The sequence below is a fragment of the Cnephaeus nilssonii genome, assembly GCF_951640355.1.
Source record: "Cnephaeus nilssonii genome assembly, chromosome: 12".
NCBI lineage: Eukaryota > Metazoa > Chordata > Mammalia > Chiroptera > Vespertilionidae > Cnephaeus > Cnephaeus nilssonii.
Genome location: NC_137083.1, coordinates 80,553,635 through 80,580,870, shown reverse-complemented (window position 1 = coordinate 80,580,870; position 27,236 = coordinate 80,553,635). Strand labels below are relative to the sequence as shown.

At 45.4% G+C, this 27,236-nt stretch overlaps 1 protein-coding gene across 6 annotated transcripts in view; it reads left to right on the top strand.

The window, feature by feature from the left end:
- LMBR1 (limb development membrane protein 1) overlaps window positions 1–26,948 on the top strand; it is a 128,365-nt gene extending 101,417 nt beyond the window's left edge. For 2 of the 6 annotated variants that reach the window (XM_079786133.1, XM_079786134.1), the window contains 5 exons: window positions 1,568–1,641; window positions 1,875–1,965; window positions 3,551–3,617; window positions 22,801–22,962; window positions 24,939–26,945. In XM_079786133.1, coding sequence (XP_079642259.1) covers window positions 1,568–1,641; window positions 1,875–1,965; window positions 3,551–3,617; window positions 22,801–22,962; window positions 24,939–25,024 — 480 coding nt within the window. In that variant the 3' untranslated portion in view covers window positions 25,025–26,945. Of the gene's footprint in view, window positions 1–1,567; window positions 1,642–1,874; window positions 1,966–3,550; window positions 3,618–19,747; window positions 20,215–22,800; window positions 22,963–24,938 lie in introns of those variants that run through there. The other 4 variants (XM_079786138.1, XM_079786135.1, XM_079786137.1 and 1 more) reach the window with 4 other exon arrangements.
- Window positions 26,949–27,236: the final 288 nt, after the last annotated feature.

Sequence of the window (27,236 nt, the reverse complement as noted above, 5' to 3'; positions counted from 1 at the left end):
AGGGCTAGAAACAGGGTATGCACATTCACCTTCTTTTTGTGCTTAGCTTACTTTTGACATATTTTAATTGTATAATTTTTATATGTCGTCTCAGAGTTTGGATAATTACATATTTTATCCCTATTGTACTGTTATTGAAAGGTTAGCATGGAAGGTTAGCATGGTGGTCTGTCCGGGAAGGCTAAATAGCCACCTCTGAGAGTGATTAAAGAAAACTGAATTTATTTAAGAAAAGGGCTGCACAGCACAGAACCAAGGGGGCATTGGGGCGACGATGGCAGCCTCAAGAGCTGGAGTGTCATCCTTACATATAGTCACTGGCGGGACACTTGTCATCAGTGGATTTGGGGGCTGAGTCGGTGGGCTTGGAATGTGGGTGGAATGCATGTGTGTGATCAGGTGCCTTCAGGACAGTTTCAGTTCCTTGTATGGTCTGACTCCTGGTGTCTCAAATCTTTTTCCTGGTCTTTGTCTGGGGGGGGTGGGGGAGGGCGGGAAGGGGATTGGCCATTAAGGATTGTATTGCCCTTGTTAACGTAAGAAACATTCAAATCTGTAAAGAATTTTTGTGAGTTTATTTGAGCCAAACTGTTGACAATTGCCGGGAAGCAGAATCTCAATGGATTGAGATAATGCTCCTGAGAATGGCAGTTTTTTACCTAGTTTTACAAATTACCTCAGAGGAGGAGATGTAAGTGGATTACATGAAATCCACTGGTGATTAGGGAGGTGGGAGAAAACAAAGCGGGGAAGCCTCTGGGATTGGGAAAAAAGTAAAATGATAGATACTTACCTACCATGATCACGAAGGTGGTTTTCCCAGGGCAAGGCTTACCCATTGCACTACGGATGTGCGGACCCCTGCAATTTCCCCAAAAAGCATAAAGCAAAATGATAGACACATGCTTCTTTTGCATAGGTGGGTACAGGATCGTTAACAGTCAACAATTAACCTGGTAACAATAATGAGGGAATTTTTGGTCTCCACCCTGGTGCATTAGTTGTGCCCTAAGGGGTCCCCAAAAAGGGAAGTTACAAGTTACCCTGACATTCCGCAGGTATGTTATCATAGATGCAAAAGGACAGTAGGCTCAGTAAAGATGAAAGTTGATCTTTGTCAGGGAAGATACCGGCTTAGGACACGACTGCCCACTATAAACTGCTTTTTAATTTAAAAAAGTTTTAATTTCAGGCCATCCTTTCTGGTTACTGTAAGTCCCTCCACACAGTCCTTCCCTGACTAGTCAGGTTAGCATGTGGCCCCTTTTCATCCACACCCTGTAGTCCTAACAGTTATATTTTTAAAAGATTTCTTCCAAGCACATTGAAGAATTAACAAAATAATCATATTATTTTGATAAGTGACTTAAATTTGAAATAAATCAAATGTTTCGAGCCTGTTAAAATTGTTAACATGTGGTTGAGTTAGTTGATGAACTCCGTCTAATGTCACATTTTATTAGACCGAGTTCCTAATTTCAGCTGTCCTATATTTGTGAAACAACAGTTTTAGGGAAACCAAATATAATAGTGTCATTGAATTCTGAAAAGTGTTTTTCCCCCCCAGGGGCCTGGGATAGGAAATGCCTCGCTCTCTGCTTTTGGTTTTGTGGGAGCGGCACTTGAAATCATTCTGATTTTGTATCCTTTCTTTCACTGGAGCTCTGTCTGTTAACACGTTTTCTGTCCAGTTTTCTGGGACAGTGGTAATTCACTAAGACACTTGCCGCGGAGAAAAAACAAGACATTCTTCCCCAGGCACTCCAAGTGGCTTTTGGTTTTGTTTTGAGTTTCCTTTGGGCCCTCAGACTTGGAGACTACTGAGAGCGAAGGCAGCGCACATTCTTTGGAGGTGTTTTCCTTGACTCTCACAGCTATCTGATGGTGTCCTCTGTCGTCGGTTTCTATAGCCTCCGCTTTTTTGGAGACTTTATTCCCAAGAAGGATGACACGACCATGACAAAGGTAAGCTAAAGTCTCAGGCGACAGTGCCTCCCCTTTGCCTTGCAAGCCAACCGAGTGCTTTACTTAGTCATCGCCCTGCGCTTCCTCCGCAGCAGAGGCGTTTGTAAATTGCGCAAACAAACAGGAAGGCTTCCAGTGTGCCCGGTGCGGCTTGGACGGCGTCCATTCACTTGTAAATGCGGGGGAGCCGAGCTTGTTAGCTGGCACCGAGGCTCTGAAAAGACGCTTTTCCTCCAAAGAAAATGCTCCGCTAATGAGTCACTTGGGCTGTGCTGACTGCACTTCAGGGAGCTCTTTTGAGATCTGAAGAACCTCTGTTGCTACAAGTAGTGGAGACAAAGTGTTTCAAATTTGAATAATTAAAGCAAGACGGAAGAGGCCTATTCAGAAACATTTTGCAATCTGAGGCTGATTTGACTTCCTACAATGTGTCCTTGGCTTCGGAATGGCACAGGCTGTGGCACAATGGCTGCTGCTCTGTAAAATGTTCCCACCGGCTGAAATGAGGGGCAGCTACAGGAGCTGCGGGCTTCTTTAATTTTACTCAATATTCCATATTGTTGACCTGTTTTAAGAGGGAACTTATTTCCTATTCATCTATCGATGTATCTAACACACTGAGTTTCTGAGACTCTGAGCTTAAGTGATCACAGGTCTAATCAGCATTTCCAGCTCTTATTTATTATGAAAGAACTAGCGGCCCGATGCACGAAATTTGTGCAAGAGTAGGCCTTCCTTTCCCTGGCTGCTGGCACCAGCTTCCTTCTGGCACCCGGGACCCGGGCTTCCCTCGAAACCCTGGCTTTGTCCAGAAGGTCATCCATCCGAAAGGACGTCTGGTCTAATTAGCATATTACGCTTTTATTATTATAGGTAAGCATAGGGTACATTGAAAATGAATTACTAGAATGTATGTGTTTTGGATTTTGAGCTTTTTGATATTAAAATTATAATATCAACATATTAGAAGTAGACCTTATATGAATTGTGAGCAGTAGTTGGCTTTAAAAACAGAGATATTAGATGCATTAATTATTTAAAAAATATATTCTTATTGATTTCAGAGAGGAAGGGAGAGGGAGAGAAAAATTGAAACATCAATGATGAGACAGAATCATTGATTCCTGGCCCCTACATACCCCACACTGGGGATTGAGTCCATAACCAGGGTATGTGCCCTGACCGGGAATCAAACCATGACCTCCTGGTTCCTAGGTTGATGCTCAACCACTGGGCCAGGCTGGCCGGGCTAGGCATTAATTCTTTTTCACTTGACAAGCAAGCCGTTTTGAAATTGGCAGGATCAATCAATGATGTAAAATGCATTGTCTGAGGTGTAAAGTAACTTAAGTGTTCTGTAGCTTTATATTTGTGCCAGGCACTACCAAGATTTTCTAGAACTTACAGATAGGACGTTAACTGTCTATAGGCAATTTCTTCTTATTTTTAAATTCTATAGTGAAGAGTGTGATTAAGAAGTTAGCAAGGTACAGTAGACACCTGGAGTGAACAGCATCCCAGAGGTGATGGGTTCCATTTATCATCCCGTTGCGTGACCGCCCGCTGCTCTCGTGTCTCCTGGCAGATCATTGGGAACTGCGTGTCGCTCCTGGTCCTGAGCTCCGCTCTGCCTGTGATGTCCAGAACCCTGGGTGAGTCCGAGAGGGATGTTCCACTCCGCTCCACTCCTTAAGTCCAGTTTCTAAAGATCATCCTTCGAGATACACCACTACCCCCTGCTTTACCCCTTTACCCCTGTACTTCATTATTTAGGGCTACCCCAGAAAGCGCTTTTATCAAATGAAGGCCACTTATTTTTTTAAATCCTAATAATATGTCTTCTCAAAACAGTGGACTTTTTTGTTCACTGACTAGTTAAGCTTTTGAGTCTCTAGTAAGGAAACGGATTTTTATTTTAAAAAATGCTTAATGATTAGAAAATATTAAACTAATTTTTCTTAATATGAAATGTTTTAAAACATAATTGTGTTTTAAAAAATTGAAAATCTGTCAGCCTTATTTTAAGCTGCTTTGTGCCATGAAGTGGGCATAAAGGCAGCGAGGTCTCGGAAAACCACAGGGACTTAAAGGGCAGTCCTTAGTGTAAGGATCTCACGTGCCTGTCATTCACGAAGTTTTCCTGTTTACAGAATTTTGATTCTCTAAAAGCAAAGCGCCCCACATTGTCCTAGTGGCTGGGAAGTCTTCCTGTGGCCCCCTCCGCCTGTAAGCCCTGCGGACTCGGGTGCTCAGGCCTGGGCTAGATGTTGCTCAGAGTGTTCAGGAGGAGGTCCGCTTTCTAGACTTAGGGTTTGACCTGAGAGTGTTCACCAGCGATTAGGAAACATCCCATCATTCAACCTCAGCAACTTGCTCACAACAAAAATGACAAGTCCGAGCTGCTTTTGTTTCAGCTCATATATCGCATCATCATTTATTCAAGACGCACCCATCAGGATGCGGGCGATGCCAGAAAGCAGGCATATCCTCGTCTCTAATTCTCACAGGAATTTCGTGTTTTAATAAGGAGTGAAATCTCTGATGAATGGAGAGGGACCACTCTCCACAGACTGACACAGAGCTCGCTCACTCCTCACCCTTTTGTGTTTGCTTACAGGGCTTGTTATTGTTTTGACATCTGCTTATGGTGTGCTAATCTTGAAAATGCCAAAAATATGCACTTTTATTACTTGATTTGTAGCTAAATGTCATATGTATCATGACAGTTCAACAAATAATTCTGTGACATTACAGCTACCCTACCATTTGGTCACTTGTGAAACCTACCGTGCTCTGTGATTTAGAATTGTTCATAGCAGTACTAGTATATGCTTATTTACGAAAGAAAATTACATGCTGAGTATAGTTTTAATACAAAGAAAACAAATTAATGGCAAAATTTGCTTTTTTGAAGATCAACACATTAAATTCCTGAGTAGTTTGCCATAGAGATAAATAAAAAGGAGAAAAGGAAAGATGGAACAATTAAAAGGCAGCTAACAAATGCCTGGACCCAGCTGTCCAAACAGGATTAATGGCGTGCATTAGGCGCAGTGGTCACGTGCTCCGCCCGGCACAGCACGCACGCACTACCTGTTATGCCAGTGGCACTGAATAGATGAAAAGGAGTAAGTGCACTGAACAGATTCATAGAGGCTTTTCACAGCGTTAAAAAAGCAAATTTCTAGACAAAAAGAATAAGCTTTATTTAGTATTATGGGAAATGCAAACTTGGGAGTTACTTTGTAATTCCTCTGTTAACTCTTTAGAAGTGAGTCTTTGATTTTAAGAAGATAAAATATAGGGAATTGTCACGACTATTATCCTACTGTATAACGGGACTTTGATTTACTGGCTGAGAAGCTTATCAGACCAGAATAGAGGGTGTGCTTAACCACGGATTCCAGGCTGTGGCGTCTCCTCTGTCCCATGCCTCCCGCAGGGAGAGCCTGACCCCAGGAACGCAGCCCGCGGCAGCCCGCCACGCGCAGTTAAACAGAAGCGAAGCACCAAGGAGCCTCGTCACCTCCATTACGTGCAGCTCTTCTCTTAGTTTAATAGTTTTAAGTGATGATTATAAATTGAAAATATATTGAATCCTGTATAAAAAATTAATTGGTGTTCTGGGAGGTTTTTTCTTTTAAATTTGCCAACTGCTACTGTTGCTGCCTGTTAGGCATAAACTGTAGCTTTAGACTTACATGTCTGGTGTGACATGACACTTTTATTAAAAAAATTCCTTTGAAACAGCTTCTTATATTTGAATATGGAAAACTTCACTAATTGAAAAATTAGTGCTAATTATGCTAATTTAAAATGACCACTAAGTAGATGTTATAAGCATATCACTTGCCACAAGGTCTGTGAGAAAAATTTTGACCTTGTATTTTCAGTCAAATATAATTAATATAGATGATAGTTTTGTTACTTATAGGAAACACAAAACTTCGGTGCTTAACATTGTTTATTCGAACTCTTTAAACCCTTTGCAAGTGAGTAGTGACACTCCAGGAGCTGGTGAGCAGACATGGCTGGCTGCGTGGTCAGACTTCAGGTTTGAAGAATCCAACATCTGGGGGACTTGGTGTCCAGATATTTAGTAAACAAAGGACGCTCAAGGTGATTAGAGGAGATGGTTGACAGGTGAAATTAGAACTGGATCAGGCCTAATAAATGACCTATGGATGCCAGAGTTTTCTATAATAAAATATTTTAAAGGTAGCAGAGCATTTTGTAAGAACAGATTTTGTCTGGTTGCTGACATGTTCTTTTTTAAGCATACATATATGCTTAAAAGGAGTAAGTATAAATATATATATTTATTTGATTTCAGAGAGAAATATATATATATATATTATTGAAAATATATATATTTTATTGATTTCAGAGAGGAAGGGAGAGAGAGAGAGAGAAAAATCATCAATGATGAGAGAGAATCCTTGATCCGCTGCCTCCTGCATGCCTCCTACTGGGGATCGAGCCTGCAACCCCAGCATGTGCCCTGACTGGGCATCTAACCATGACCTTCTAATTCATGGGTCGATGCTCAACCACTGAGCCACACCAGCCGGGCTGACATGTTCTTTATTATGCTTAATCAAGAAACAACGGAAGGATTGACTTTTTTTTGCATTATTTATTTGAAATCTCCTTTAACCAGAAAATTTTTCTCAACTGTAACCAAAAGACCTTGTAGTACTTCTACTAATTTCTATTTTAAAATTATTTTCTTCATTCTGAGGTTCTTGGACTTGTTAGTGATGCAGGATCCAAATGCAGATTTAAAAAATGTGCTTGTGGTATGAACATAGAAACTTGTACCCTTTGAACCAGCTGGTTATTTGTGTTCTGTGCCCGTATTTCTGATCCTGCAGTAGAGCAAGTGCAATATTCACTTTTGTTCTTTGATGAAGGAATCCTGTTTCATTTCTGTCCTTTTCGGAGAGGTTTTCTTTTGGGGTTTTGTAAATATACTCCTCATTTTTACCCTGGGCCTTCTTTCCCTCTCCAGTTCTCAGTGTGAAATAGAGGTATAAGTTATCATATATACCCCTAATTATAACTTTGATATAGAAATAATTTCAAACCTCATATTGAAAATTTCTCAGCAAAAAAATGTGTATATGACTCAGTCATGGTCAGTTATTTTGTAGAAAATAATAAATGAGTGGTACTGATGAACTTTTTAAAAAATTGTATTGATTTCAGAGAAGAAGGGAGAAACATCAATGATGAGAGAGAATCAATGATTGGTTGCATCCTGTATACCCCCTACTGGGGATCGAGCCCGCAACCTGGGCATGTGCCCTTGACCAGAATCAAACCCGGGATCCCTCAGTCCTCAGGCCGACACTCTATCCACTGAGCCAAACCAGCAAGGGTACTGATGAACTTCTGATTGATTACTAATGTCCTCATGTCTGAACAATCAGTTTGTATATCTAGTTAGGATTTTTAATAAAGAGAAGTATTCTGAGTCAAATGTCTAAGAGTTTGGAAAGTAACCAAGGCTCACGCTACACGCCCTCATTCCCGGCACCTTCTTGTCATGTTCTGACATTGTCTTAGTTTCAGGGCTCACAGTCTTGCCCAAGAAAATGTCAAGGCCACACATTATCCAAATAACTTAGCCATCTGTTGACACACAACCAAATTCCTTAACTTTTAGTTTGTTATAAAATATTTTTCATATGAAAATAAATCCAGTTAGGATCATTTTGCTAGAAGAAGCCTTAAGATACAGTTTTAGAATGTTAAAAATTAAAACTAGACTGTGAACTATAGTGAGGGACTAATTTGTACTAAGAATCAAGAGTGCTAACCTGGCTGAGAATATAACAAGACACTGCGTACTGTCAGCCCTGAGACCGGTGAGCAGCGGTGGTGGGAGCAGGCAGGACGGTGAACGCACTTCCACTGCTAACGACTTTAGGTGCAGCTTTTGTTTCTATGTTAGTGTCAGACTTGCTTTATGGACCAGAACATGGTCTGTGTTCTGTGTACACGTGAAAAGAAAGTATGTTCTGATAATAACTGGATAGTGTCCTGTGAATGTCAGGTCAGTTTGGTTGATATGTCACACAATTTCGGTGTCCTTGCTGATTTTCTAGCTACTTGTTTTATCAGTTATTGAGGAAGGGCTCTGAAATCTAATAATTGCGGATTTGTTTATTTCTTTCTATACCTCTGTTAGTTTTTGTTCCATCTGTTTTGAAGCTCTGGTATTATTATATAAATACTAGAGGCCCAGTGCACGAATTCGTGCCTGGGGGAGGTCCAGCCGGCCTGCCCCGATTGGGGCCGATTGGGCTGGGCTGGCCGGGCAGAGGGGCCCCCCACCCCCTGTCGAACTCCTGGTTGAACTCTCAGTTGAATTCCTGGTCGAGGGGACAATTTGCATATTAGCCTTTTATTATATAGGATTTAGGATTGTTATGTCCTTTTGATGAATTGACTCTTTTATAATTATGATAATGATGGTGACATTCTTTATCCCTGGCAATATTCTCTGCTCTGCTCTGAAATCTACTTTGTGAGACATTAATACAGCCTTTTTATCTTTTTTAAATTAGGGTTAACATTGTATAATTTTTTCTATTCTTATACATTCAACCTGTTGGTGTCTTTGTATTTAAATAGTTTGGTTTTCTTCTGTCAATAATATATAGCTGGGTCTTGCTATTTAATCCAATCTCTCAACCTTTGTCTTTGAATTTGGATATGGTTGTTATTATAATTATTTTTTTCTTCAAAAAATTGATTGATTTGAGAGAGAGAGAGAGAGAGAGAGAGAGAGAGAGAGAGAGGGAGGGAGGGAGGGGAAGAGAGAGGGAGATATAGAAATGTCAGTGATGAGAGAGAATCATTGATTGGGCGCCTCCTGCATGCCCCTTATTGCCCCCCCTCCAGCCCGTCCCCTCCACCCTCCATCCCTGCCCCAGGCTTTCAGCACCCTATTATCTGTGTCCAAGGGCCATGCATATATGCATACAAGGTCTTTGGTTGATTACCTCACACCCACCCACGCTCTACTGCCTTCCCTCTGAGATTCCACACTCTGTTCCCTGCTTCCATGTCTTTGGATCCACTCTGTTCATCAGTTTATTTTGTTACTTGGATTCCACATATGAGTGAGATCGTGTGATACTTGTCTTTCTCTGACTGACTTACTTCACTTAGCATGATACTCTCCAGGTCCCTCCATGCTGTCTCAAAGGGTAAGAGATCCTTCTTTTTTACTGCTGCATAGTATTCCATGGCATAAATGTACCACAGCTTTTTTATCCACTCATCTACTGATGGGCCCGTGGGCAGTTTCCAGATCTTAGCTATTCTAAATTGCATACATTCTTTCTGATTGGTATTTCGGGTTTCTTAGGATATATTCCTAGAAGTGGGGTCACTGGGTCAAATGGGAGTTCCATATTTAATTTTTTGAGGAAACTCCATACTGTTTTCCACAGTGGCTGCACCAGTCTGCGTTCCCACCAGCAGTGCACGAGGGTTCCCTTTCCTCCACATCCTCGCCAGCACTTGTCATTTGTTGATTTGTTGATGGTAACCATTCTGACAGGTGTGAGGTGATACCTCATTGTCGTTTCAATTTGCATCTCTCTGATGATCAGTGACTTTGAGCATTTTGTCATGTCTCTTGGCATCTGTATGTCCTCTTTGGAGAAATGTTTATTTAGGTCCTTCGCCAATTTTTTTTTATTGGATTGTTTGTCTTCCTTTTGTTAAGGTGTATGAGTTCCTTATGTATTTTGGATATTAACCCTTTATTAGATGTATCATTACCAAATATGTTCTCCCATAGTGTGGGTTCTCTTTTCATTTTGTTGAAGGTTTCTTTTGCTGTGCAGCAGCTTTTTATTTTGATGTAGTCCCATTTATTTCCTTCTTAGTTTCCTTTGCCTGAGGAGATGTATCGGTAAACATATTACTATGAGAGATGTCTGAGATTTTGCTGCCTATGGTTTCTTCTAGGATTTTTATGGTTTGACGACTTTATCCATTTTGAGTTTATTCTTGTGTATGGTGTAAGTTGGTAGCGTAGTTTCATTTTTTTGCATGTATCTGTCCAATATTTTCAGCACCATTTACTGAAGAGACTCTCTTGACTCCATTGTATGCTCTTGCCTCCTTTGTTAAATGTTAATTAAGTGAAATGGCTTGGGTCAATTTTGGGGTTCTCTGTTCTGTTCCATTGATCGATACCTGTTCTTGTGCCAGTAACAGGCTGTTTTGATTACGGTGGTTTTGTAGTATAACTTGAAGTCTGGTATTGTGATTCCTCCAATTTTGTTTTCATTTCTCCAAATTTCTGCAGCTATTCGGGGTCTTTTTTGATTCCATATAAATTTTTGGAGTATTTGTCCTAGATCTGTGAAATATGCCATTGGTATTTTAATAGGGATTGCATTGAATCTGTAGAGTGCCTTGGGTAGTATGGACATTTTAATAATGTTGATTCTACCAATCTATGTACGCGGTATATTCTTCCACTTGTTTATATCTTCTTCTATCTCTTTTTTCTTTTCTTTTAAATATATTTTATTCATTTTTCACAGAGAGGAAAGGAGAGGGATAGAGAGCCAGAAACATCAATGAGAGAGAAACATCAACCAGCTGCCTCCTGCACACCCCTCACCGGGGATGTGCCCGCAACCACGGTACATGCCCTTGACCGGAATCGAACCTGGGACCCTCCAGTCCGCAGGCCGACGCTCTATCCACTGAGCCAAACCGGTTTTGGCTTCTATCTCTTTTTTCAATGACCTGTAGTTTTCTGAGTATAGGTCTTTTGCCTCCTTGGTTAAGTTTATTCCTAAGTATCTTAATTTTTTGTTGTTGTTGTTGCAATGGGATTGTTTGTTTAGCTTCTCTTTGTGAGAATTTATTATTGGTGTATAAAAAAAAACCATCGATTTTTCGGTGTCGATTTTGTATACTGCTACATTGCCAAGTTCATTTATTAAATCTAGTAGTTTTTTGTTGGAGTCTTTAGGGTTTTCTATCTACAATATCATGTCATCTGTGAATAGTGAGAGTTTTACCTTCTCCTTTCCAATTTGGATGCCTTTTGTTTCTTCTTGTCTGATCACTGTGGTTAGAATTTCCTGTACTGTGTTGAATAGAGAGGTGAAAACGGACATCCCTATCTTGTTCCTGTTCTTTGGGGAAATGGTTTTAGTTTTTGCCCATTGAGTATGATGTTGGCTGTGGGTTTGTCATCTATGGTCTTTATCGTGTTGAGATATGCTCCCTTTCTTCCCACTTTGCTGAGAGTTTTTATCAAAAATGAATGTTAGATTTTGTCGAATGCTTTTTCTGCATCTATCGATGTGATCATGTGATTTTTTGTCTTTCAGTTTGTTTATGTGATGTATCACGTTTATTGATTTGCAAATATTATACCAGTCTTGCATCCCTGGAATACATCCCACTTGGTCATGGTGTATGATCTTTTTAATGTATTGCTGGATGTGATTCACTAATAGGTTATTGAGGATTTTAGCACCTATGTTCATCAGGGATATTGTCCTGTAATTCTTCCTTTTTGTAGTGTCTTAATCTGGTTTTGGAATTAGGATAATGCTGGCCTCATATAATGAGTTTGAAACTGTTCCTTCCTCTTGGATTTTCTGAAATAGTTTGAGGGGTATAGGTGTTAGTTCCTCTTTGAATGTTTGGTAAAACTCTCCTGTGAAGCCATCTGGACCTGGGCTTTTGTTTGCCGGGCGTTTTTTTTTTTTTTTTTAATTATTGCTTCTATTTCATCAGTTGTTATTGGCCTATTCAGGTTTTCTGATTCCTCCTGATTCAGTTTTGGGAGATTGTATTTTTCTAGGAATTTTTCCATGTCATCCACATTGTCCAGGTTGTTGGCATATAGTTGTTCATAGTATTTTCTTATAAACCTTTGTATTTCTGTGGTGTCAGTGGTTACTTCTCCATTTTTGTTTGTGATTTTATTTACTTGGGTCCTTTCTCTTTGTTTCTGATGAGTCTGGCTAATGGTTTATCAAGTTTGTTTATCCTTTCAAAAAACTAGTTCTTGGTTTCATTGATTTTTTGTATTTTTTTTTTTAGCCTCTTTGTCATTTATTTCTGCTCTAATCTTTATTATTTCCTTCCTTCTACTTACTCTGGGCTTTTCTTGTTGTTCTATTTCTAATTCTTTAAGTTGTAGGTTTAAATAGTTTATTGTTGATTTTTCTTGTTTTTTGACGTAGGTCTGTAGTGCTATGATAAGTTTGTATATGAACTTCCCTCTCAGGACTGCTTTTGCTGTGTTCCAGAGATTTTGGGTTGTTGTGTGTTCATTTTCCTTTGTTTCCGTGAAGTAACCCATTCATTGTTTAATAACATGCTATTTCGCCTCCATGTTTTTAAATGTTTTTGGGTGTTTCTACGGTAGTTGATTTCTAACTTTATTCCACTGTGATCTGAGAAAATGCTTGATTAGGATTTCAGTCTTCTTGAACTTGTAGAGACTTGTTTTGTGTCCTAACATGTGGTCTATCTTTGTGAATGATCTTAACTGCACTTAAGAGGAATGTATATCCTGCAGCTTTGGGGTGAAATGTTCTATAAATGTCAATTACATCCATCTGATCCAGTGTGTCCTTTAGAGTCACTGTTTCCTTGTTAAGTTTTTGTCTGGAAGATCTGTCCAGTGAAGTCAGTGGGGTGTTAAAGTCCCCTACTATGACTGTATTGTCGATCTCACTGATAAAGGTCTCTAGAAGTTATTTAAAATATATTTAGGTCCCGCCCTAGCTGGTTTGGCTCATTGGGTAGAGCTTTGGCCTGTGGATTAAAGGGTCCCAGGTTCAATTCTGGCCAAGGGCACATGCTGGGGTTGCGGGCTCAATACCCCAGTAGGGGGCGTGCAGGAGGCAGCCAATCAATGATTCTCTCTCATCATTGATGTTTCTATCTATCCCTCTCCCTTCCTCTCTGAAATCAATAAAAATATATTTATACACACACACACACACACACACACACATACACACTCACACATATATGGGTCCTTCTGTATTGGGTGCATATACACTGAGTGGCCAGATTATTATGATCTCTGAATGCATAATAATCTGGCCACTCAGTGTATATATATTTATATTAGAGGCCCCAGTGCATGAATTCATGCATGGGTGGGGTCCGGCCAGCCTGGCCAGGGGGAGGGGACATGGGCGGTTGGCCGGCCTGCCTGCTGGTTGAACTCCTGGACTAGGGGACAATTTGCATATTAGGCTTTTATTATATAGGATATACACTGAGTGGCCAGATTATTATGTGTTCAGAGATCATAATAATCTGGCCACTCAGTGTATGTTTACCATGGTTATATCCTCTTATTGAATTAATCCTTTTAGTATTAATATCTTGTGATGGCCTTCATTTTGAAGTCTATTTTGTTGGATATGAGTATTGCCACTCCAGCTTTCTTTTTTTTTGCCATTTGCATGGAAAGACTTTTTAATCCCTTTTACTCTCATCCTGTGTGTGTCTTCTTGTTCTGAGGTGGGTCTCTTGTGGACAGCATATAGTTGGGTCATGTTTTTATATTCATTTAGCTACCCTATGCCTTTTGATTGGAGCATTTAATCCAGTAACATTTAGGGTTATTACTGATAGGTACTTATTCATTGCCATTTTAATTCTGTATGGCTAGGTTTCTCTCTCTGTTTCTTCTCATTATAGCAGTCCCTTTAGCATTTCTTGTAATGCCAGTGCAAGCCCTTTTTTTTTTTTTTTTTTTTTTTGGTCTGGGAAGCTCTTTATTTGACCGTCTATTTTGAATGATAGCCTTGCTGGATATAGTCATCTTGGTCTCAGATCCTTGCTTTCCATTACCTTGAGTACTTCATGCCATTCCCTTCTGGCCTGTAGAGTTTTGATGAGAAATCAGGTGTCAGCCTTATGGGAGCTCCTTTGTAGGGAACAGTTTTCTTTTCTCTTGCTGCCTTTGAGATTCTCTCTTTGTCTTTAATTTTTGGCATTTTAATTATGATGTGTCTGGGTGTGGGTCTGTTTGGGTTCTTCTTGCTTGGGGTTCTCTGTGCCTCCTGAACTTGTGTGACTTTTTCCTTTACCAGGTTAGGGGAGTTTTCTGCCATTATTTCTTCAAACATGTTCTGTATCTCTTTCTCCCTTTCTGCCTCTTCTGGCACACCTACTATTCTAATGTTATGTTTCCCACAGTTCCCTTAAGCTGTTCTCCTGTTTTTTAATTGTTTTTTTTTCTTTTTGGTTTTCTGATTGATTTTTTTTCTACCCTGTCTTCTAATTTTCTGATTCAATCTTCAGCATCCCTTAATCTGCTGTGTATTCCTTCCAATGTGTTCATTTGTGTTATGTCATTCTTTATCTCAGACTGTTCTTTTATCATCCTATAATATAATAGAGTAATATGCAAATCATCACTCCGCTACACTCACAAGCCACGCCCACCAGCCACGCCCACCATCCAATCTGAGTGAGTATGCAATTAAACTGAAAACATGGCGGCAGCCCCGCCCCCCAGCCTCTCTGGTCTCTGGGAGTCGGAGAAGTCAGGCGCCAGCGCCTGAGGCTGGCTGCAGCCACAGAGACCAAGAAGCCGCCCGCCCCATGATCCCAGGCTGCAACCAGCCTCAGAAGCCTCAGGTCCGCCTGCCCAACGTCCTGGGGAGACGGAGAAACCGGGCCCCAGCGCCTGAGGCTGGCTGCAGCCACGGAGACCAAGAAGCCACCTGCCCCATGATCCCAGGCCTCAGCCAGCCTCAGAAGCCTTAGGTCCGCCTGCCTCACATCCACCTGCCCCACGTCCTGGGAAGACGGAGAAACCGGGCCTTGCGCCTGAGGCTGGGTGCTGCCGGGAGACGAAGAAACTGCCCGTCCTGTGATCCCAGGCTGCAGCCAGCCTCAGAAACCTCAGGTCCGCCTGCCCCACGTCCTGGGGAGAGGGAGAAACCGGGCCCTGCGTCTGAGGCTGGCTGCAGCCACGGAGACCAGGAAGCCGCCTGCACCATGATCCCAGGCCTCAGCCAGCCTCAGAAGCCTCAGGTCCGCCTGCCTCACGTCAGCCTGCCCCACGTCCTGGGGAGACGGAGAAACCGGGCCCTGCGTCTGAGGCTGGGTGCGGCCGGGAGAGGAAGAAGCTGCCCACCCCATGATCCCAGGCTGCAGCCAGCCTCAGAAGCCTCAGGTCCGCCCGCCCCATGTCCTGGGGAGACGGAGAAACCCGGCCCCAGCACCTGAGGCTGGCTGCAGCCACGGAGACCAAGAAGCTGCCTGCCCCGTGATCTCAGGCCTCAGCCAGCTGGAGAAGCGGTTCACCCCACGTCCTGGGGGAGACAAGAAACCAGGTGCCAGTGCCTGAGGCTGGCTGCAGCCCGGGAGATGAAGAAGCCGCCTGCCCTGTGATCCCAGGCTGCAGCCAGCAGCAGAAACCTCAGGTCCGCCTGCCCCACCTCCTGGGGGAGAATGAGAAACCGGACCTCAGCACCTGAGGCTGGCTGCGACCTGGGAGATGAAGAAGCCGCCTGCCCCGTGATCCCAAGCTGCAGCCAGCTGGAGAAGCCGCCCTCCCCACGTCCTGGGGGAGACAAGAAACCGGGTGCCAGTACCTGAGGGTGGATGCGATCTGGGAGACGAAGAAGCCGCTTGCCCTATGATCCCAGGCTACAGCCAGCTGGAGAAGCCGCCCACCCCATGTCCACCCGCCCCACGTCCTGGGGGAGATGGAGAAACCGGGCCACAGTACCTGAGGCTGGCTGCAGCCCGGGAGATGGAGAAGCCGCCCACCCTGCGGTCCTGGGCACCAGTACCTGTGGCTGGCTGTGGCCTGGGAGACAGAGAAGCCGCCCACCCTGCGGTCCAAGTGCCAGCACCTGCAGCTGGCTACAGCATGGTAGATGGAGAATCCGCCCACCCTGCAGTCCCGGGCACCAGCCCCTGTGGCTGGCTGTGGCCTGGGAGACAAAGAAGGCGCCCACCCTGCAGTCCTGGGCGCCAGCACTTGCAGCTGCAGCACAGACGAAGCCCCCTGTCCACCATCCCCTAAGGCTGCAGCCAGCCTGGGCGCCTATGGCTGACCAGAGGGAGGGAAGCCCGGATCCTGGGTGCCTGTGGTCAGCTGGAGGAGGGAATCCTGGGTACCAGGTGTGGGCCGAGGCAGAGGTAGTTAGGGGCAATCAAGCCAGCAGGGGAGCAGTTAGGGACAATCAGGCTGGTAGGCAGAAGCAGTTAGGGGCAATCAGGCAGGCAGGTGAGCGGTTAGGAGCCAGCAGTTCTGAATTGTGAGAGGGATGTCCAACTGCTGGTTATCCCATGAGGGGTCCCAGATTGGAGAGGGTGCATGCCAGGCTGAGGGACACACTCCCCGCTGCCCCCTGTGCACGAATTTCGTGCACCGGGCCTCTAGTGGTTACTATATCTTTTTTCATGCTGGTGGGCATCTTTTCCATCATTACTCTGAACTCTGTTTCAGATAAATTTCTCATCCCTGCTTCATTTATCTCTTCTTCTAGAGAATTCTCTTATTCTTTCATTTAGGGTTTGTTTTTTTTGTCTCTTTATTTTGGCTGTCTGTCTGGGTTTGTGACTATGTATTAGGTAGATCTTCTATGCCAAGCATGTCAAACTCAAAGGCTAACATGGGCCAAATAAACAAGGTTTAAGTTTATGTGGGCCGCAAAAAAAACAAAAGCTTCAATTTTTATGTATACATAGGTTTATTTAGATAGAGACATGGTAGATACAAAGGGCTGAAATAAATGAGTAATCATTAACATAAAATAATAGAACACTTTAATAAAAATTAATATTTTTTCTTGAACACTAACTTACCAGACACTGAATAACTGCACAAATTAATAAGCATAACACAATCGGCTGCTAAAATATTCACTGCTGGTATTAGTGGAGAGAAATGGTGCACCTGCGCATAAGGCATGTAAGGGAAATGAATGCAACATAATTATAATAGTCATTAACGAACATAGTAGTTCATTATTAATAACTACAGGCCCGGTGTATGAAATGAATTCGTGCATGGGTGGCGTCCGGCTGCCCGCCCCCGATTGGGGTGGTGGGGGTGCCGAATGGGAGCTGGGCCAGTGAGGGGGGGGGGTTATTACTGTCAAAGCTCTTTGCAGGGTGTATAGAAGTTTGCTGTTCGCTTTTGGATGAGTTGAAGCTTCAAAGATGCTTCAGTATCAGGGACACTTATAGCTTCCGTTTCTAAGCATCTCCCTAGACAGGTAATGTGATTTAGTTCCCTGCTGACAAACCCTCAAGAGAGAGGCCGTGGTGTGACGTGGCTGCCCTCTTTGGTAGGAAGCAGTGGAGAGAGAATGCAGGAAGATGGAGGTTGTGCTGGGCGCCTCTCCTGGACACCTGACTGCATCAGGGTGGGGTGAGGGGGCATTCAGAGGGCAGGGAAGATGGAGGTTGTACTGGGCACCTCTCCTGGACACCTGACTGACAGTCCAGACTGTGAGCAGTTTTCCTCCTGATCACTTGTCATTCAGGTTCCTGGTCTATGAAGGCTGGAGAGTGTTTACTTAGAATCACTGAAGGTCTTGCCCTGAGCCACTTCAGAGACTAAAAATAACAACTAGCTTCCAGGCAGAAGCAACTACCCTACCCTGTTGGAAAAAAAGTCTTGCCACACCTGAGGACAGTTGGTATAAGAACCTTATACCAATGCACGATTGACCCTTGAAGAACATAGGGGCTATGGGTGCCAGGTCACACTTCAGTGTTTGTGGGGAGGGGGGGATGGTCGGGGCGGGGCTGGCAGGGTGGAGGGGCCTTGGGTGGTTGACTGGCTGGCCCTGGCCCCTATTGGGCTGGTTGGTCACTGCAATGTGCGTCATAGCCGCCAATCGTTCTGGTCATTCCACCGTTCAGGTGCTTCACCATGAAAAAATGACAACTTTCTTTAGCATTTCAAGATGTGTCTTTCATAGGATATGCATTCTTTCTTTTTTTTTTTATCCTCACCTGAGGGTATGTTTCCATTGACTTTTAGAGAATGTGGAAGAGAAAGGGAAAGACAGAGAGAAACATCAAAGTGAGAGGAACACTTTGATTGGTTGCCTCCTGCATGAGCCTTGATCTGGGCCCTGGCCAGGGAGGAGCCTGCAACCTAGGTACATGGCCTTGATCAGAATCAACCCAGACCCTGTGGTCGGCAGGCCGAGGCTCTATCCACTGAGTCAAACCGGCTAGGGCAGGATATGACATTTCTTAGCCTTCCAGCAGCGGACCTTCGTTTTTTTCCCCAGGAGTGTGGTGGAAAAACCCTAGATCACCTTTTTGGATTCTTATTACCCAAGTTACTAAGAATATTACCAGTGGCATACAGGGAGCTTAGCCAATGTGCAGTCAGAAAAGGTGTTTCCTCTATAGTTCACACCAATTGCGGGTTGGGCCCTGCCCAGGCCTAAAGCCTCTGGGCCGAAGCTTTAGGCCTGAGCAGGGGCCCTCCAGCTCCCTCTGATCGCTGGCTCCGCCCCTGCCTAGGCCTGCCCAATCTTTATTTTTTTAAAGATATTTTTGCTGGGTATAGAATTTAAGATGGACTTATTTTTTTCTTCAGTATTTTAAAGGTGTTACTTAACTGTTTTCTCATTTGCATAGTTTTTGACAAGAAATCTTGTGATCATTATCTTTACTTATGTGACCTTTTAAAAATTTGACTGCTTATAAAATTTTTCTTATCACTTAAGCAGTTTGATGATGATGTGCCTTGGGTTAGTTTTCTTCTATATCTTGCACATTGAGTTTATTGAGCTTCTTTGATCTATCGGTATAGTTTTCATCAAATTTCTAAGATGTTCAGCCATTGTTTCTTCAAATATATTTTCCATTCTCACTTCCCTCTCCTTTAAGAACTGTCACCACAAGCACATTAGCAATTTGAAATAAGTTGACAGGTCACTGATGCTCTGTTAATTTTTGGTCTTGTTTTTATTTCTGTGTTTCATTTCAAATAGTTCCATTGATGTGTCTTCAAATCTATAATCTCTTCTTTTGCAGTGTCTAATCTGTCATTAATCCCTTCTATTGTGTGTTTTATATCTTATGCTTTAGTTTTCTTCTGTAGAAGGCCAACTTGGGTCTGTTTTATATTTTCCATGCAGAGGCTCTTTAATTTTTCTTTCAGTTTTTGAAATATAGTAGACTCTTGAACAACTAGGGGGTTAGGGTTGTGACCCCCTGCACAGTTGAAAATCTGTGTATGACTTTGACTCCTCTAAAACTTCAGGTGGGAGGGAAAATCTGGTGTCTTTTACTACATCTTGGCTGGAACGTAAAGTTAATTAACATTTCTAATTGATGTAATTTAATGAGAATCTATTTGCACAGTAAAACTTAACGTCAAAAGTTAACGTCTTTACTTAAATAGTATTATCTTTCACTTTACCCCCAAAATGGAACCTCTCTTTAGTTTTAGAACAACTTTGTTTTTGAATGAATAAAATGATTGGCAATGAGCCTATTTACATTAATCCTGAAATTAATGATGTTTAAAGGGGTTGTAGATTTTACTCTTCCATTACTTTTGTCACATTTATTATTTGACACTCTTAAGCAAATTTATTTCAAACGTCTGGTTTAGAGGAAGGATTTTGGAAATCTAGTCAACATAATTTAAACTAACCACTGTGAGAGTCTGGGTGGGTAGGTGGAGGGGAATGTGTTAATTCCAATGTTTCATCAAAGAATAGTTTAATTTCTAAACTTGTTATTTATAACAAGATGCATATGTTCTCTTTGGCAGTCCTACAGGGAAGCCAAGGCATCCACGTCAGCCGCGTGGTTTGCCAGCACACGTCATTTACTGATCACACTGCCTGAATGATCCTTCAGTGTGTGAGGCTCTGTGACCGCTCTCTCATTGTCTTGCTAGTTGAGAACATGAATGTCCTTGCTGAACATCGAAGCTGACTCTGGTAGGCTAATGCACATAAATTCTGTTGACTCACATTGCAGGTGGATAACCAGCTCTTTCTTGGAGTGAGGTTAAGTTTTACCTTCGTTCTATAATATGAATGGAAAGAGATCTTAATTCACGGCAGTAGCAGCAGACATTTTCACTTGAATCCTAGAGGGCAGACTGCTGCGCACTTTGTGGTGAAGAGTATTCTATTGTCGGATAATCCAGATAATGGGTCCTATGCTTATCCACTGCCTAACTTTAAGGTTGTTACCTCATATATGTCTTACTTATCTTTAAAAAATGCACTCGTAAATGGGAATAAGCATTTCAATATTTGATGAGGAGGGTTAACAACATTTGATAATTGAATTTTCTTACAGTTAGTAGTATTTTAAATGTTGCTGCCTTAGAAATTAAGGCTCTCTTATACTTCTCTCCAGAAGTAGAGATTTTTAAGTATTACACATGTGTATAGTAAGTGTTTTTAAGTTAAAACTTAAGTATTGTTACTTTTTCTTAAGTGTTGGTACTTTTAATAAAAAGGTACGTTTTTCAGCTTAACGATTGCCATGACGTTTAGAGAAGGGATTGCCGAGGTCTCTTGCTGTCCAGTCTCACAGAAGGTTTTCAGGATTGAAGAGCTCTGTGTGATCCTAGCCAGCACTCGTTAGGATTTTAAAACAGGAACCTAAGTTGGGACAACAGTGTCTCGGCCCGGTACTTGCGCAGTGCTCGGTGCGCTGAGCAGAGCCCCTGGGGCAGCAGCGCTGTCCCGGGACAGGTGTCCGTGAGGGTGTTGCTCTTTGCCTGCTATTTCATCTCGGGGCTTGACCCTGTCTCTCAAGATACCAAGTTGAGTCCCCTGAGAAGTTCTAGTGAGAGCACTTTCCAGAACATTGTTCCCAGGTGTGTATTCCATTCTCTGGGTGCATCCTGCCAACTCCATTCACATGTGGCAGTGTGGTCCCAACGTGGTACATGGGTCATTCGGGGAGTGGCTGGTCACTGTTAGCTCACACCAGTGGTTTCCAAAGTGGAGTCTGGGCCCCAGGAATTCACAAAGGAAGACTTGGGCCGTGTGAACAAACCAGGAGAACTTGCATTTACCTTTATTGTTGGGATTTTTTAGCTGAGTTATTGTGTGTAATATGTATGGCAGTGAATAGCATCATTTATAAATAATTGCACACACATGTTGGGTATATGTGCTCTCACTTTGTTTTGCTAATGGTGCTGTCTGATCAAGAAGGTTCAGACTAGGTAAGGCTCTGAGGAGTGTCTGGCAAGGATTCTGTTCTGTGACCTCCCAGCTCCTCCATCGGTGAGTGTCACGATACGTGAGATTTGTGCATTTGTGTGCTTTTCTTATGAAAAGAGCCATGGCTACCACTAGATTCTCAAAGGCTTCTTTGGTCCTGAAGGTCAAATATCTCTGGGCTGAAACCAATGAAGCTTGTTTGGAAGGACTCAATCTTGTTTACAGATGCCTTCTTAGGTTAAATTAAAGGGTATTCTATTAAAAAAATAAAATATATAATTAGACATGTGTTCCTTTTAACAAGTAAAGTTTCACCAAGACTTCTGAGGAGCTGCAGCCACGGCCGTTGCCATGGTCTCGTGGTGTGGGGGCCGTGCAGCATCCCTGGCTGGACTCTGGGTCCCTGTTTCCTTTAGAAAGATGTTTGTATGTTTTCATTAGTCTTCTAGCTCCTTAAAAGTTTTAGTAGATTTCTGTCTCTCAAAGTCAAAGTCATTGGCGCTGGGTAGATGTGACTGCAAAAGAGCTACTTATGGAAACCTCCTGTTTTCCTGCCTGTTTGGCATGAAGAGTTTCCTGCTGTCTCTATGGGCTGCTTTTGTGGAGTCTGCCCTGGGCAGGTGATGGGATTGCATTGGGATGGGGACGAGAGTTAAGTCTGAAAGTTGGCTGACAAGGTGAAATGGAGTTTAGTCGAAGTCATTCTTGAAACCCCTTAGAGCACTCATAAAATAAAGGTTTTGATTTATAGTCCTTTGTGGTTAAATTTTTATATGACCCCCTGTAGCTCTTTAAGTTCTTCCTTGAGAGATGGCAACAGTATACCAGGGGTCAGAAAATCTTACCTTTCACACATCCTTTCCAGTAAGTATGGGCCAAGGCACGTGCTCAGCGATGAGGACTATTTAAATTATTGCTTTTATAAGCGTGTACAGGTGAGTTAAAGGGACTTCTGTGCAATATGACACAACCACGCTGCATTTGCCGCTGTGCCATTTTATTCGCCAAGCCGGTAGTACCTGATTCCCATGAATGATGTTTTCCTGAAAAGGAATCACCTTGTGTTTATTAATTTATGTAGTAAGTATTGAGTGTGCGCAAGGCTTTGCTCTGGGACCACAGGAATCAGAAAGACGAAGCCCCTGCTCTCACAGGACTCATCCTGTGGGGAAAGAAGGCAGGAAAGCAGCCAGAGGAGGCACAGCTGTTCCAGGTCACGTGTGCGATGGAGAAACAGAATTTGAGTAGAGGGCATGGAGGGGCAGGCGCCCTCTCCAAGGAAGTGGACACGCGGGGGCGGGAAAGGGGTGGGCTGTCAGGTGTCTTTTTCTACCAGACCCCCGTTTCCTGGGTCAGTGTGCACTCGCCCCCCCTCCCCCGCCCCCATCCTTACTCTCCTCTGCGCCCCCCTCCCACCCCAGCAGCAGGGCAGTTCTGGCCAGTGTGAGCATGACCTCTGTGTGACCTCTTTTTGAGTGGCACATGGGGGAGCAGGCAGGGCGGACGGGTCTGGTTCCACAAGGTATCGTCACTGACAGAAATGGGAAAGTCCAAGGAATTGGCTCTGATGGGCACTTTGTTTTGTGATGTCTGTGAATGCATCCTACCTGATTTAAGGGCTGTTTGTTTTTAACAGGAATCACTAGATTTGATCTTCTGGGAGACTTCGGAAGGTTTAACTGGCTGGGAAATTTCTATATTGTGTTATCCTACAATTTGCTTTTCGCTGTGGTGACAACACTGTGTCTGGTCAGAAAATTCACCTCCGCCGTCCGGGAAGAGCTCCTCAAGGCCCTAGGTAATCCGCAGGCGCTGCGTGGTTTCCCTCTTCCTGCTAATTAGTAACTGACGTGAGAGTTAATTTTCCGTTTTCACTCATTTTTCCAAGTGTGAGCGCTCAGCGGTCACAGTCCTGACCCTTGTGTGAAATCTCCCCTGAAGCACCGCCTTCCTCACCTGCAAGGCCCTGCTTTTGAGGACGGCGGGGACACAACAGGCATCACCCGCGGGGCTGAGCCCGTGCTGCGCGGGGCGGGAGCGGGAAGCAGCGCTGTCAGTTCTCCGCAGTGAGCGCCACAGCGCAGGCCCCGGTGCTCGCATTCCTGGGAGCGGAGCCCTGACCGTTCCCGTGGCCGCTCCCACTCCTCAGTGGGTGTAAATGTGCCCTCGGAGTGTATCTGTCCTGCTCACGGCAGCAGTGACACTAAGTACGCCCCAGCCTTTGGGTGTGGGAACCCCAGGTTAATAGAAAGGCCCACACGTCAGCCTTCCGGGTGCGGCCTGAGCCTCACAGACAAAGGGAAAGGCAGCAGTTGGTGGTAGGCAGTCCTGACGAGCTCACCCACCTGCCCTGGCAGCACTCGGCGCTTATGCTCCACGCCCCATTGTTTCCAGCTCCTGGACAGGCAGCCTGATGCTGGCACTGAGGCCCTGCGCTCAGCCTCGTGAGCGACAGCAAAGCTTGGCTCACCAGGGCTTCCCAGCCCAGGGACTGAGGGTGACCTTTGGGCCCGGCCGGCATGGCTCAGTGGTGGAACGTGAACCTAGGAACCAGGAGGTTAGGGTTCGATTCCCGTCAGGGCACATGCTTGGGTTGTGGGCTCCATCCCCAGTGCGGGGCGTGCAGGAGGTAGCTGATCAGTGATTCTCTCATCATTGATGTTTCCATCTCTCTCCCTTCTCTGAAATCAATAAAAAAAACACACATATTTTAAATAAAGAAAGGGTGACCTTGGGGAAGGAGAAAAGATTTCAGATTGTTTGTGCTTTACTTTATACTAACCCTGTAAGGAGGTGGCTGGTGGGGTATTGGCCCGAAAGGGGAAAGTTATGCCTCACTTCAGCCGGAGCACCAGAAGGTGGATGGGTCCCTGCCCAGGTGTGGGGTTCTGGCTGGGGGGTCTGCACAGGGGATGGGATCAGGCATTTCTGGCTGGCAGTGTCCAGAGTTAAACTGCAAGGCCGCCGAGCTGTAAGCTCGCTCAGCTCCCACGGGCACCTCTGCCATCGGGCGGCTGTACCTCAGCGGGGCCGCTGTGTGCAGGGCCCTGGATGTCCCGTCAGGGTGTCTGCACCCAGTGGACACTCAGTTTAGCTGCGGACGATGGTGCCCATGGCGGCTTCTGCACAAGACAGACACTGGTTCCTCCAAACCCCAGCCCGGCAGCACCCCAGCTTCAGAAGGAACCCCCACCCCAGGAGGGCCAGTCCTGTCCCCTCTCCCGCGGTGCAGTGTTCTGTGTTGGGTTCCGTGGAGGTGGTGGCTCAGTGGCACTGGTTGCTGTGACTCACATCAATACTTTTTATTCTCTGAAATATTATCTTTGTTCAACTTGTTGCTTTGCCATTTCTTCCTTTTTCTTTTGGGTAATGTTTTCCATTGCCTTTCTTTTTAAATACATGCTTCATATTTTGCTGTGTCTGTCCATGCGTTTTCCTGTGTTCTTCATGTGTGTGTATTTTGAAACACAAATGGATGATGCTTGTTTGGGATTGGGCTCCCTGGGAGGCGCCCTTGGGGTAGGAACAGGCTTGCAGGAGGATCAGTGCTGGGGGGTGGGTGAGGGGGGTAGGGACCGTGCGGAGGGGGCGGCTGCCTGCACCTCAGCACAAGCCCAGCTGCCTCCAGGGGCGCTGTGTGTGCCGCAGGGCTGGCCCGGCCCGGGGGGAAGACAGACCCCTTGGAGGTGTCCCCAGCACCTTCACTGCTGTCAGTGCCCCGCCGCCCCGCCCGCCTCGGGCAGAGCCTCCTCTCACCACTTCTCCTCCCCGCAGGGCTCCATAAGCTGCACTTCTCCAGGGCGCCCCGGGAGTCGGACAGCGCCAAGCCGTCTGCCAACGGGCACCAGAAGGTCCTGTGAGGCCGCTGCGCACCCAGCGCAGACGCGGGAGAGACTCGGACATCACCGTCCCAGGCGTGGCGGCCGCGCTCACTTTCTAATTGTCTCCTGGGAACCTGCGGGGCGTGGGTTCCAGCCCCGCACCCACGTCCGCTCCGCTCCGCTCCGTGGGGACGGCCACCAGGAGGCAGCCGGGAAGCGGGCTTCCGAGGACTCGCCCAGCCCAGGACCTGCACACGCGGAGGCAGCTGGCGGCACCTGGTGCCGGGACGGAGGTGGCCAAGGGCGTGCACAGGTGCAGGAGTGCCTGCCTGGGACGTGGGAGCCGGCGTGGCGCCTGTGATATTTTCCACGTCCTTGACGCAGGACAAAGCACAGTTCAGATTTAGTTACAGATGTGAGTCCGGGGAACACAGGGAACTCACCCCCACGCCTGGGCAGCCCTGCGCCACCAAGGTGGGAGGGAGTGGCCAGCCGGCTCCAAGTTCATGGCCGGTCAGTGTCTCCTCTCCTGGCACCGCTGCCAGGGTGAGACCCTGGCAGCGCCCTCCTTCCAGGCTGGCTGACACCATGTTTAAGCCCCTTTTCTAAACTCCCTCACTCCTCGCGCTCCTGTGTCCATCCTAAACTAAGCACTCTGGGTGGAAGCCCGCTTCTTTTGCCGCCGCTTCAGGCTTCACTACTTTTGCCATTTAAACCTCCGACCTGGAAAAGCGACCAGTTTAGCACCAAGCGCACAGCATCTGGTTCCGGCGTGGGAAGAGTTTGGCCGAGTACCGTGATCTGCTGCCACTCGGTGGTTAAGCTGTAAATAACTCTCGGGGTCGTGTCGTGGCCCCACATCCACTGAATAAAGTTGTCCCCCAGGAGACTGAGTTCTGTCCGTCAAGCGTGCAGAATCCGAGGGGCCCCGCACAGCCCCAAATCCGGTCTCTACATACACACGTATGTTCACATGTCTGTAAATACGTACATATATGTGTGTATGTTTGCAAGCTCCACCGATTGGGCCTGTCCTCCGTGTACACCCACGCTTCCTTTGGAGCCTCGTGGAAATGCAGGTCGCTTAACAGACAGCTGAGGATTGTGAACAGCACTCAGCCTCGCGCTCGCCTGGTGGCCGCCAGCAGGGACGCGCACCGAGGAGGCTCATCAGGCGTGCTTTCCAGCTCCCTGCATCCGCCTGTGTGGGCATCGGCCGCCAGCGGAGGCTTTCGCGGGAACGCGTGGGAGCCGGCCCGGGGACAGACGGCCACGAAGAAGACACGCTTCCTTCAGTAGAGTGGTGCTGCCCAGTCACCCCGGTTCTGGCACGTCCCGGGAAGTTCTGGGCACGTGCGAGACGGCCGACAGTGTCTGCGGCAGAGCCACCTTTCCCGTGTTTGTGCCGGGTCTGCTCACTGACCACTGCTCTCTGAGACTGAGCCCACCTGGCCGGGCCTCCCAGGGAGGCCTGCTGCGGACACCCACACGCGGGCCTGGTCACGTGGCCTGCACGCAGGGCTGGGGCCGGCAGGGACCTGTCAGTGAGGGCTGGTGAAGGCCAGCAGCTGTCCCCAAAGTGGCGCTGCCCCTCGTGACCACAGGCCTCCTCGTTCCCACCTCCCGCGTCTTTTCTGAAGGCGTTAGGCCTGGGGGTACAGGTTTCTTGAGGAGACTCAGCCAACTCCGGTCATTAATTGGTTCTGCATATTTAAATAAAATATTTTAAAATTACAGATGATAACTTTTGTAATGATTTTCCAACCTATTTCTTAGATTTAATGTTTTCTTAGCTTTATGAACATTCTCTCTAAACTAGATCTGTTCTAAGTAAATGCACACACACTCCCATTAGCACTCAGTGCACAGTGGGTGATGGGTGGGATGGAACCTTGCCGTGGTCCTGACTCCCAGGTGCGTTAAAGGTGCGTGCACACCTGGTCTTTGGGGCACCCAAACCAGCCTGGTCTCGGTCACCCTGAATCTGCCCACAGCACAGGCCTACGTGGTTAGAAGCCTTGTTGCTTTCCTTGTCGTTTGCACAGTATTTAATGAATAAAGACAATTCTTACAGTAATTAAAAAATATATATGGGCGTACATACAGTACGGACTTTTTAAACTTTAAAAAATCTGGTCTGATGTTACTTTAAAAATAATGTTTAGAGGCACTGGTAAATTTGTTTACAGGCAGGGCATTTTTTTTTTTTTTTTTTACAAATTGTTACTCCTATTTGTTTCTATGAGATATT